Source organism: Macrosteles quadrilineatus, unplaced genomic scaffold, assembly GCF_028750875.1.
Source record: "Macrosteles quadrilineatus isolate MER2022 unplaced genomic scaffold, UCM_ALF_1.0 Scaffold_3__2_contigs__length_128488019, whole genome shotgun sequence".
Lineage (NCBI taxonomy): Eukaryota > Metazoa > Arthropoda > Insecta > Hemiptera > Cicadellidae > Macrosteles > Macrosteles quadrilineatus.
Genome location: NW_026542596.1, coordinates 43,155,965 through 43,169,467, shown reverse-complemented (window position 1 = coordinate 43,169,467; position 13,503 = coordinate 43,155,965). Strand labels below are relative to the sequence as shown.

The 13,503-nt window shown below is 34.7% G+C and overlaps 1 protein-coding gene across 5 annotated transcripts in view; it reads left to right on the top strand.

Moving 5' to 3' along the window:
* LOC128988577 (rap1 GTPase-activating protein 1) overlaps nucleotides 1-6,531 on the top strand; it is a 284,990-nt gene extending 278,459 nt beyond the window's left edge. For all 5 annotated transcript variants that reach the window (XM_054409974.1, XM_054409977.1, XM_054409975.1 and 2 more), the window contains 4 exons: nucleotides 610-864; nucleotides 1,761-1,858; nucleotides 2,850-3,069; nucleotides 3,826-6,531. In XM_054409974.1, coding sequence (XP_054265949.1) covers nucleotides 610-864; nucleotides 1,761-1,858; nucleotides 2,850-3,069; nucleotides 3,826-3,969 — 717 coding nt within the window. In that variant the 3' untranslated portion in view covers nucleotides 3,970-6,531. The remainder of the gene's footprint in view (nucleotides 1-609; nucleotides 865-1,760; nucleotides 1,859-2,849; nucleotides 3,070-3,825) is intronic.
* The last annotated feature ends 6,972 nt before the right edge of the window (nucleotides 6,532-13,503 follow it).

Below are 13,503 nucleotides of genomic sequence, written 5' to 3'. Positions count from 1 at the left end.
AAAGCAAACAGAAAAATTCTGTCTTCTTTTGCTTGCTGTGAATTTTTTGTGTGCTATAAACTTAAGTAGAACTTTTTTCTTATGTAAGCTTGTTGTGTATCAATTCCTTCTTCCTTATTGCAGGTGTTGTAAAGCATAAAAAATAAACCTTATTCTATACTTAACACTAATACCGAAACCCTACACAGGCTGACGCTAACCGAGACCCCATTGACTCAGCCTAGAAACACACAAACGGAAACTCTGGGCCTGTGAGACTCCCCTTTAAAATACACTAATGCTGGGCTTCTGAGACGAGCATATTATGAACAGACAACCTGTCAAGGTCACGGCACCCACGCAAAATGAACAAACAATATTAGGTATTGGAGGAAAAGAGGGGAAGGCATTGGGGGAATGGTAAACAGTAAACAGTGTTGACAACATGCGTTTGTGAAAATTCCCGTGGGCCTGTCAGACCGGGGTTTCGGTAAAAGTGTTAAACAGGTTACAACTTACACGAACCAAAACACATACAATACAATATTATTTAAAAAATTATCTTATTTCACATTTTTTTTACCTCATAACAGACATATTTCTAACACCAAAGTAATATTTGTCTCTCAGCTGCGAACAAGATCGTCGTTGCTCATGACGTTGTGTGAAGACCTCAAGGAGAAGACGAGAGAGTTTCTGGGCTCAGAGGGAACTGAACCTCCGGACACGCCCAAGTCCGAGGGTCCGGGAACGAGGTTTATTGACACTGTTCGGAAAGCTCTCATTGCACGAGTACGCAATCCCAACATGGCCACTGAGAACAACAACAACAACAACGCCAAGAAGACACCCGTCGGCAGCGTGCCCGACACACCTACTCCTGTGGTAAGTTGTTTCAAGACAACATGAATCTGGATGCACATCTATATCAGCTGTAGCCAATTTTTTTATTTAAATAAAACATGTTTGATTGAGCCATTCACAAAGTGTGCCACAGTCAAATATTTTGTTTTCTTCTTCTGTTTCAGTTACTGAGGTAGTTTATGTAACATGAAATATGTATTGCCTACAATAAATTGTGTTTTTAGTTTGGTTTGGTTGTAATGTTGGAGCATTCAACAGAAATCGGTAGTCTTAATTATCACACTGGTGTTTCAATTTAACTTTGTTAGTTTTTATTCTAAAACTGGCTTAAAATTTTACACATGGATGAAATGTATAGACGTGCTGGTTAAAAGTTGGTCAAAATTAGTTAAGTACAGTCACGGCCGCCTTTAACTACAGGCCGCGGCCTTTGAAGTGGCAAAGTTGTAACAGCTGTTTTGTTGAGAAGCAGCTAATGGTATTTGTGTAATGAAAGCTTGGTTACTGGACTATGAAAATATTGACTCCGCTTTAAATGTACAGATATAGATTTTCAATTCATATTGTTTTGGTTTTCAATTGGTATGTTTTATTTTCAATATTTTAATAAATTTATGTTCATAAATTTAAATTTAAATCAAGTGTGAATTAATGACCTGATGTCACCTGTCCACCATGTTATCTTATGGGACATCTGACACTAAACAACCCTACTTGCGATGTTGCCAATTCTACCAGGCCACGACCTGTACTTAAAGGTGGCCGTGGGTACAGTACATAATATATACATAATAGAAACAATTTAAAACCCTTTGTTTGTGAGTTTTGTCTACTGTTATACTGCTACTGTTATTGCAGTGATTCTCTATTGTTGATTCACTATATTTCATATTTAAATAAAATATTAATTGTTTCAGAGCGGAAGATCGTTATCGAAAGGAAGCAGCGGAGGAAAGAAAAGTTCGCCCTCCTCCCCCGTCTCCAGTCCAGATATACATTCACACAGAACTTTAAGGTGCTTTTAACTTTATATTATCTTTATCTTTGAATTATTTCATTTTTCTTCAACGCTTATGAAACTTTCATTCATTGATGTCCCAACTGTGCACTATATTTCATAGTAATTTTGGCTTTTTAATAATTTTAAATCTTACTAATATTATAAATGTGAAAGTTTGTGTGTTTGAAGTTCAATCACGCTTAAACCACTGGACGGATTGGGCTGCAATTTGGCATGATGATAGCTCACATTCCCGATTAACATATAGGCATATTCTTATCCCGAAAATCCTTTCGGGCTCCGCTCCAGTGGCTCTGTAGTTCCCCATGTTAACCATATGAGTATTTATATTAAAAGGGAATTAAAGAACTTAGTCAGCTGTTTCAACTAAAAAAGTTGGTTCTATGATAATACGGAAAAGCATTAAAAAGTTATAAGATTTACCAACAGGGTGCAGCATTATATTTTTTTTTTGCATTTATGAAAACAGCTAATTTGAACTAAGCAGCAACAAAAAACTGTGATTCGCAATGACAACTGTCAAAGTAGGATTGTTTACAGTTATGTTTATGTTTTTCATTTCATGAATAATTTGTGATATTTTGTGAATTGTTGATAATTTATTTTTCTCTATTGTTTAGGTGAAGTGGTAGAACATTATGGCTATGGTAGATGTGTAATACTATAGAATACTGTAAATTTAAAAAAGCAAATTTTATCAAACTGTGTCCTCCCTTATTGCAAACGCAAAGCTTGAGTATAACTGCAATAAGCATTTTATACTTATATTTCAACCCCGTACGAAGGACGGGTACTCTGCTAGTTGTTCATATTTTCCAAATACAGGCAGGCAGCAAAAGAGCTTGTCTTGATGTACATAGCATTTCAAGGTACTCCATTATATACAGCTAGGTTTGGATAACGAATAAGATCAGATAACTTAATATTGGATTATTCAGACTCTACTTACACTTCTGTTGTTTAACACTGACACCGTCTGTTGCAGGGTTTCAGAAAGCGACTCATCCTCACTTAACAGTGTGGAACTAGATGCTGCGGTGTACGCAGACAGTGACACTGGGTTGGAGAGTATGTCGTCTGCCGAGACTCCCAACAAGGTGTGCTCGCTGTGTCTGGAGAGTGGGGAAGGCAAAGCCGCCGACTCACTGCGCCAAGAAGTCACACGGCTCAAGTGCGACAAGCTAGACTTACTACGTCAGAATGTGGTAAGTAAAACAATCTCTGAAGGTTAGTCTTTTTGATTAGTCATCTTTGTTGCCCAACATTTAGAGGTGTTATTAAGTGAGAAAAGTGACCACAGGCCATAGATGTTTCATGTTTGTAATAATTGGAACTTGTATTTTATATAGTATCTGGTTCGTGGGCGGAAGTAGCCAGTTGAAAATCGGGGAGGGCTGGTTTCAAAAATCGTATGGAGTGCTACAACCAACTTATTTGGGCTAGAGATAACTATGTACACTTGCTGTATGGGGCAATTTTAGGCATAACGTAGTGTTAACTTCAAACCTCGCTCTGTATTATTTTTAGTTTTGATTCTGTTTACATGAACCCCAAAAAGGGGCTGCAGCCCCACTCCCGTGGATTGCACATGAGTTAATGTTAATTGAAAACTAAAATACCAATATTGACCTTTGGTTTGAACTACATCAAAAGTTTGCCAGTTCGACATTTATGTCAGTATCATAAACTCGGATTCATGGGAGACAGTGCAAATCAGATAAAGATTCTTATACTTCTGCTTACATTGATACAACAAAATAATCAACATTTTTAAGCTTGGGTATGATCATAAATTAAAGTTGTTTCATTTATGAAAATTAATGTTTAGGTAAAATAAAGAAAAGGAAAACATAACCTGTTTGTATGGCCAAAAACTTAAAAAAAACTTAGGGTAATTTTTATGATACTTTCAGAAATAAGATATAAGAAACGCAGAATAATCTTCTTGAAATTACTTGCAGGCTGGCCAGAGAGAAGTTAAGCGGCTAAGAGAAAAGGAACTTGCTCTTCAGTCCGAGTTGGCAAATGCTTCAAAAGAGATTTTGAGGCTACGAGAACTACTTAAAGATTACACAACAGCTAGTAGTGAAGGATCAGCTGTGTGAAACCATATTGTTGGAATCAGCTATAACATCTGTTTGAAACTTACCATCTCCGATTATTTATGGCTAAAAGAACAAAACACTCTTGTTCTGGATTAGACAGTCGTTAAATTATTACGGCCTTTGAAACGAATCGAAAGGGCAAATAAGTGTATGAACTGGAATAATTAATTATGAAAAATTAAGGGATAAATGTTTCTTACTCTAAGAAAATAACTGGATTGCTCTTTTCCCAGGCTTTTAGTTTTACTTCCCAACCCTATCTTTTGGAAAAGAGTATTTTTGTAGAGATTTTGTATTGTGGTGCCTGATTTTTAAATCCATTTCAAACTATTTTTTTATCCATTTCAAACTATTTTTTTATTTTTTTCTGTTTTACTGATGATTTGAGCAATCCTCTTATTTCTTTTTTTATTGATCAATATGGCTCTTTGTTTTCAATGTTTAGCATGATATAAATGTCACAATTTTAAATTAATCTATGAACTTCTAAGCTGTAAAATTTCAGGAAATACTTTATTAACAGTACTTGTTAAATTTGTATTTGATTACAAAACCTACACAGTATTGAAACTAAGAAACTACTGTATTTATTTTGCATTTATAGTATATATTACCTGGCTATGCAATACTTTCTCTGACAAACCGAATCACAATACAATTTGTCTTTATAAAAACGTTTTTGTTTCGTGATTCACAATTTTTTGAGTTGTATTAAAATGTTAACACTTTGGTAAAGTATTACTGTATACTACCAACTAACTAAAAGATTGAATATGTCAATTGCTTACTCAGTACTATTGTCTGTAACACCAATTCGTGTACGCAGAGTATTATGATGTATTGGTTATCGTCAATGTTTTGGTGTTCGGTGTTACATTGTATGTAAAGGTAGTTTCACCTCTTTTAGATTCTATCAATTGCATCACATCTAAGGAAACCTTTTCATAGAGAAGTAACCTCACAGCAACAAATTCGGAAATATGTGCGGGTTTGGGAAAGAAAAGCTAGTTACTAACTAATTGTTAATATTATCCTGTTTCTTGATTAGTGATCTGATTTAAAACAAACTTTTGGTTTCAACTAGCTTTTTTATGCAATGTGAAACAAAAAAATGTACGTCAAACATCATTCAGGAAAGCAATGTTGAATTGGACCATCTGTTTGTGATGGTACTTAAATATTTTGCACTTTTTATAAATGTGTTATAGAAAATTTGGTTGTAAAACATATTATTTTTACTATAATTTTGAGTTATTATTCAAGAATCAAACTTGACTTAAAAACCACTTTTCAAGCTCAAAAGTGATTACTGTTTTGCTTTTATGTATGTACTTGTATAATGCTGTTGTTTTAACATGTTAAAAATAATATTATATATAATAGTTAAAAACATAAAATGATATAGAATATTTTTATTATATATTTATAAAGTTATCAAAATTTTCCTTTCCGAACAGACTTGACATAGCTTTATCTTTACATTGAAAGTCTTGTAGCAGGATATAATCAATTCCATATTTCACAATAAATACCTATTACTTTTACTTAAATAAAAAACCTATAAAATCTCTAAGGTTGTACATTCCAATTGTTTGCATGTTTTTTCTTCTTTTTGTTTTGTGTGAATTTGTACAGTTTTTGTTTATTAATTAACATGTTTGGTGAGTTATTTTTGTGGGTTGTGTATAAAGTTGTAAGATAGTGGAGTACAGACAATCTCAGAATCACCGTGTATATTATAAGCACATACCAAAGCTAACATTCCAGACTTCTGGAACTTATTATTTATTGAGCTTTCTCTAATGTACATAACTACTCCTAAGATTTATATATTTTTAGACGTTAAATTGTGAGTGATACAAACAGGTCTAGAGATAGTTACGAGATGTTGAAATGAATCTATTTTCTCAGAAGTTAATCATTAGTTAGTCTAGTTAGTGTTGAAACTATTTATTCATTGTTGTTTTACGTCACCAATGCAGTATTGTTTGTATTAGAGTTTGAAGCCTGAACGTAATTATGTTTTTGTATTGGCAAAGATATGTTTCCCCAACATCACCTTGTTATGCTAAGCTAGTGATGTTCTGAAAGATAAAAAAAAATATTCTTGATGAACTAAAAATAACTATAAATCGCCAAGATTATTAATATTTAGTCACAAAGGTTTACTATTTTTTTTTTTTTTCGAATCTTGTCAAAAATTAAGACGGCCCAAAAATAATTTATTACAGTAAGGAAAAAATTGTTCTTTTTTTAAATTAGGCATAAGGTGATATGTTGAAAGAAATAAATTATTGAATTTTTACAAGTAATCAGATTTGTTTGCCTTTTTTGTATCATAATTCAATTCATGTTACTTGATGACATCACTAGTATTACCTCCTAATTTTTCTACATCACACAAGTTTATAAATTGTATTTTTACCCTTGTACAATGTACATCTGAGCAGGTGCTAGAAACATTTATTGTAAACTGTTTCTCTCGTTAGTGCAATCGCAACCACTATAAACTGACTAGATTAGTTGGCACATTGTATTGTACATACAAATAAATTACAGTGTCTGAACTAATGCATTTGTGTTCATGTTCTTTCCTTTTTAACTCCAAGGATTATTCAGTGATTTAATTCAACCCTTGTTTTCCACTCATAAACATACAAATAAAAATTACATTATTCCAAAACAAGATTGGTGGACACACACAGTGGATAAGCCGATAGTAACAAAATTCCTCATTTGACGTGCAACTCAAAAGGGAAGAGGTGAAAACTGCTCCCCCTTGACTGTACTCTTTCTTACCTTACCTAATCACAACTCGCTTTGTGAAACGAAAATATGAATCACTACCGTAGCTTTTATGTGATGAGGGGTGCAAGTTATGTTTTCTGACTACTGTTTTTTTCAACTACTAGGTTTGAGGGTTAGGTTTGGTTGGGTTAAGTTAGGCTAGGAATACCAATGTTTTCATTGGCTCTTCAGCTTTGAAATCAAAATAAAATCTAATTTGATTTGTGTAATAGCCTAGTGTTTTGATAACTGAATGGTCTGCTGTAATTGATTTAAAATATATTTACTTAAAATTATTACTTACATTTTATTACACAATTTAACGAAAACTAGCTGTTGGCCTGTCCTACGTACGGGAATAAAGTAGTCGATTAAAACTGAGAATAATTCAGAACAGCTAGTCTACACCCATAAAGAAACATTCTGGCAGTTTTAGAAGGGAAAATCGTCTTGAAAACCAATATCACGTGACCAGCTATTTCTTTCATCAGATTATAAGCCTACAAAAATTTGGGTTTCCTTGCGTCAACACAACAGTTGGTCGAATACTTTTTACCTGATGCCTACAACTACATTTTACAAGAGGTATTTTGATGACCTTTCTCAGTACAAACCATAAATAGCTCATGGTTTGTGCCTGAAGAAACAAAAAGGCATATTGTGTTATTGTACAACAGAAACAAAATACATTTTTTCCCACAGCCAACAGTATAATAAATTGTTAAAGAAATGTTCACCCAATAGTCATTTAAATTTGATAAAGTTACTCAGTTTATACTGTACATAATTAATTACATATTAATCAACAGTTGGCATTGAGCCCAAAAATCTAAATCATAGGCAAAACCTGTTTACTTAGTTGAGATTACAAATAAATTAAAATAGACCACAGAGAAGTAATATTTCTCTGTGAATAAACTACTTAATAATGAAATGTTTACTAAAATTAAAACTGAAAGAAGAAAATTAATCATGCTCAATAATTTCTATATCTAGCCAGGGGGTAGAGGTGTATAGTCAATGGTTACGCGCCACTGTTCTGTAGCTGCGGTCATAATCACGATTACGCCTCCTGTCTACGTTTCGTTGCCCTCACGTCCGAGGCATTTAAAAGAAAAAAAACTACAAATAAACAAATTATAGCTACACAAAACAACGATAAATGCACAAATTTAAGTTACAATCATGCTAACACGATCCATCATAGCGACACAAAACAACGATAAATACACAAATTTAAGATACAACCATACTAACAGGATCCCTCTTGGGGGTTATGTTTACACAAACTCAAAATAAATTTACACAATGCGTTTCATTGAACTGAAAAATAAAAAACAGCAATTAAATTATTAAATTATACAGCTGATCAAAATGTAAACAATTATGTTCTTCATAAGGATAACATGGGAACTTTCAAAGCCACTGGGGCAGAGCCCAAGGGACTTTTTCAAAAATGTAAGGCCAGTTTGCAAATCTACGCAACACGCTCTTTCCAATGAGATGTCAATGGATAAAATCGGTTAAGAAATGGCGGAGGAGTTCAACCAACAAAGTTTCATGTAGCATATTAATTATATAGATTTTAAATGGTAATTTGTTCTTTACAATGAATAATAAAAGTGTATAGGTACCAAAAATAAAAATAGAATATTTTACTTAATTGCCAGTGGATAAACAATGTTTTATGTTTTTTCATTAGGTGTATAAATATATAAGTTTTTAGGCGTACCTACCACCACGTGAGCACGCAACATACAGCTGTCCGTGTGAAAAGCATGCATTTTCTAAATTTAACCGGACGATAGTCAGGGATTGCCCTAGTGCCTTATAATGGTGATTGCGAAAGCAGGACACAAAGGAAATTGTTGTTGCTTAAATTTAGAGGGTAATTTGGATAAAATCATCAGTATTCTTGGGATTAAGACTATTTCTTCTTTTAAACTTACCACTGATAATTTTTGCTTCAATCAATTTTGGTGTAGGTAATTTTTTTAATCTTCAGTCTAGTAACGATGCACAGCTTTAGTGGATTTAAGTTTCGCAATAGTATAATTAGAGTTCCTTCTTTTAATGACAGTAATGTGTTAGGTTAATGACAAATAGAGAGGCATCTGAATACCTGAGATGCACGCACAATTTTTATTAGCTTAATAATTTATATTAGATTGTGTGGGTATAGAACAAAAGATAAAAATATTAAGGCAATGCCATCCCTTTGATTAATTGTTAAATTAATACTTTGATAACGGTTTTGTGTTTACATATTTAACATTGGGGAATTTAAACGTTGTTGAGTGCACAGGTGTGCTGCGATTGGGGTTAAATATATTTGGACTTATTCATAAGTAAAATAGTTTTCTGTGTTGCACTCTGTGGAAACATTGTGGCACTATTTCAAATCATGACTTATACAGAATGTCGTGATTATTTAAACCTACAAAACAGTTGGTGAAAGTAAACATCTGCTTTTAAATTATATTTATTTGTGAACATTGTAGTTCAAAAAGTCTGACATTGGCCCACTTAAAACCCTCTGGGGTGGAGCTCTTTTGACGGATCTGCACCAAACTTCACACAAACCATCCTTGAATAATGGCTGCTCAAAGTTTCATTACAATGAGCAGTTTTGGAGTCCATAATAATTACAGTCCAGTTCATTACATTGACCAGCTTTTGCATTACCTAACTAATAGTATATTTCGTACCTAGCTAGGGCCGAAAATGAGATTTTGCCGGCTCGAGATAATTTAAGTTCGAGACGAAGTTGAGAACTTAAAACGATCGAGAGCTGCAAAACCATTTCGGTCCGTGGTATGAACGCCATTTTTCACCACACTATACTCTATTACCACTATTCACCACAATAATAATGTACACTAACAGTCAATACAACTACAATGGTTATGTGAAGATATCATTAAATTTGAGGAATCAGTAAAAATAATAATAAATAGTTGCTAGGCAACGGTGATACTGATTGTGTATTTAATTATGCATTCATGTTTCAAGAAAGTAAGCGGACAGCTGATTTTGCGGCCCTAGGGATGTAAAACCCCGCTCAGTCCTCAAATGACGATGACAGCTGGCATGGCCAGCAAAACGTAACTTTCAGCCACCAATTAACGTATGTAAAACATTTTAAAAATAGTTGTTTAGCCTCCGGATTACTGTATTATACTTAAAATGGTTTACAATACCTGCATATAGTAATCCTTTGTTGCTGATTTAGGCAACAAGTTTCGGTTCTTGTTTTGAACCATCTTCAGGCCTCAAGGTGTCAAGTGATCACTTCATTCGAAGGTCGTTAACAGAGTTCAATAAATAAAACATATACAAAACACGATACACGAAACGGACACACATTACAAAAAACACGAAGGGACATTGACAAACGATCGTGACCGGGCTGAGGTAAAGTCTAGACATGGTTCAAAACAAGAACCGAAACTTGTTGCCTAAATCAGCAACAAAGGATTACTATATGCAGGTATTGTAAACCATTTTAAGTATGTAAAACAGCTAAAAACATCATAGTGTGTTGAAAATTAAATTAAATATTTAAACTTTGGAAGCATGCCAGGCATAGCCCTTTGAAAATTAGCCTGTGGGGCAGGACCCTTAGGAAATTCATCCATATCAATACTTTTCGGCAAATTTACACACTCTAAGACTCATTTTGATATGTGCCACATGCCTATATTTTTATTTGGTTGATGGCATAAGCCGTTTACATAAAATTGCATTGTATTACTTTAATAATATAACAGATCAACTTGTTTCAAACAAAATAAGTACCAAAAGTAAAGGAAAAGTAGTGCCATTGACTATGGTAGTACCATACATAGACATACTCCTTTAGTAGAATCATCATCCTTATGGATCAGCTTAATTTATTATTAGTCGCTAGGATCATGTTTTTGTTTACAATTTGTTTCTTGATATTTTAGTTATAGTCCAGTCAAGTTAAACACCCGTGCGTGCAAAAGGTCATGTAGTTCTAGTTTTTTAGTATGTTGTTAGGACCTATACCACAAATAAGAAACCAAGTTTGCAGCTTTGAAAGACCTGTGCAGCCAAAACCGTAAAAATCAGACACTTTTTTCACTTTTTGCTGAATATCTTCTAAAGTATGCCTCTAACAGAAAATAATGCCCTATCCTGTCAAAACAGTATAAAATTTGCTAAAGTTTGAGACTATAACGACTCCAATACGTCCATTATCAATAGTTATACAACACTTTAAAAACGATAGAAATTTTCAAAAAAATTAAAAAGTTTAGTCATGGTCTATTATTTTGTGTCATATTGCACACATTTTGCACATTGTATCTTAAAAGTACTCATCCAAAAAAAATCTATATGGAAGTAAATGAAAGATAATTTAATCAGCTTTCATTTGAACCCCAGCAAGCACTTATAGCCCCAATGGTTAATTCAAAAACAGCAGATAACATAGAACATGAAAAACGGATGTTAGAACCAGTATAAAAATTATTTATCAATATCACAGTTTATTCTCCTGTTGCATGTAACCCAATCAGCTGTTAGTTGGTGACATTAATATAAACCAGCTGATCAGCTGTTACTATTTATTATTTCAATTGTTTAAAGTTTATTTACTTTTAGTGATGGTGTTTACTTTTATCATGCTAGATGCGGAGCTCGGTTTAAAAAAATGTTTTGATGTGATATGTCTATTCCTACGGGCGTTTGTTTTGTGTGCCTTAAGGGCTTTAGATAAAGACCCTGTCATAATTGTTAAACAACGTGGTATTCGAGCACTTATAGACGCGAGTGCAAAACGTGGCCTCACGGAAAATTTAACTTTTCTTCGTCCGCTTCATGAAGTCACCATTCATGATGCATGTAGAAAAAGATATACTGTTGTGAGCAATGTGGAAGCTGCAGTACGTAGAGGAAGGGATTCTATTCCACCAACAACAGTATCTACTAGAGCATCAAGTTGTATCCGTTCGACCTTACACAGTATTTGTTTATTGTGTGGTGAAGACATCACTGAAGACTTTATCAAGCTTCAACAGAAACTGCCACTTTCACGAAGAAATCTGGTCCATAGAGTTGAGCAATTGGGTGCAAGGAAAACAGTGCTTGATGCAGCGCAACGCCGAGGGGATGAGTGGGGTAAGGAAATTGAACTACGCCTCTCTGTTAATGAGGATGACTTAGTAGCTGCTAAAGCGAGATATCATAGTATGTGCTATAAAAATCTATTCTCCTTGCCAGGAACAAGTGGGCAGAAGAGAGGGTATCGACCGGCCGATAATGTAGAAGAAGTGATGGAATGTATCTACAAACACATATTGGAAAATAGCGAAGAATGCCAGTTCTCATTAGATGACCTTTTGAAACTGATTATAGGTAATTACATCCCTGATGTAAGAACAGTGAAATCTCGTCTCAAGAAACGTTTCGGTGATGACATCGTGATATCAGAGGCCGGATCCAACAGGGGTGCAGTAGTTTGTTTTAAAGATAGTGGTCACAAAATTTTGTATGATCATTGGTATGAGGCAAGACATAGTGATGTTCAGCAAGAGCGGTTAAGAGTGGTGAAGGCAGCGGCCGAAATAATACAGTATTAGAAGATATTCGGTCTTAAGTATATGACACAAGTGAATATCCTCCACCTGATGGGTTGTTTAACAATCTTGAGACAGTTATCCCTGAGTCTCTACAATTGTTTTATGAGACCATTGTTCTGAAAAACAAGCGTGGCCTTTTGGAAACGTGGAAAAAGAAATGTGTGGCATTTTCTCACGCTCTTATATCAGCTGGATAAAAGTACAGAACTTGCTGATCAAGGTCTTCCTACACCAAGACTCCACCAAGGAAGCTGTAAAATTGGCATGCTTTGTGGAGGATGCTTTGTGGCTCTTTATGGGGGTGACATTCAAACTGAGACCTTGGATCACCTTCGCTACAAGATGTTTGTCTCTTCTAACAACATCAACCTTGCCCGTCTACCACCGTCAGAGGATGCTGCAGGCCACCACGCTCTCAGGTGCTACCACCAAGTTCAAAAATGGTTGGGTGCTGACAAAAATCCTACTTATTGGGGAGGGAAGCTCGAATATCAAGGACTTACCCCCGTTACGTCTACCATGGATCCTGCTCCCGAAATACTCCTGCGCAAAATATCATGCAAGTGCAAAAAGGGTTGCAGCGGAAGATGCAGCTGCCGTAAAGCAGGGCTGAAATGTTCCGTCCTTTGCCAAACTTGTGGTGGAAAATCCTGCTCAAATACTCCGAGACTGGAACTCGATGCTTCAGATGATGAGGATAAGGATCTTAGAATTGAGTGTGCATCGGTTGACCCGGCCAACATCGGCAACGAAGCATTTGAACATTTTCCCGAACCAAGGCCGGCGAAAGTCAGAAAATTTTAAATACTGTCTAATATACTTGGGTTTTTGTCAGTCTAATGTAATATAATTATTCTTTTTATTTAATAAATTGTCACTACCTCCAGATCCGTTAAATAGTTTACTTTCATTTCTGCAAAATCCCCTTCTTACATTATATGTTATCTGCCGTTTTTGAACGAACCATTGGGTCTAGATGTGTCCACTGGGGCCAGCTGATCAGCTGGTTTATATTAATGTCACCAACTAACAGCTGATTGGGTTACATGCAACAGGAGAATAAACTGTGATATTGATAAATAATTTTTATACTGGTTCTAACATCCGTTTTTCATGTTCTATGTTAAATCTGCTGTTTTTG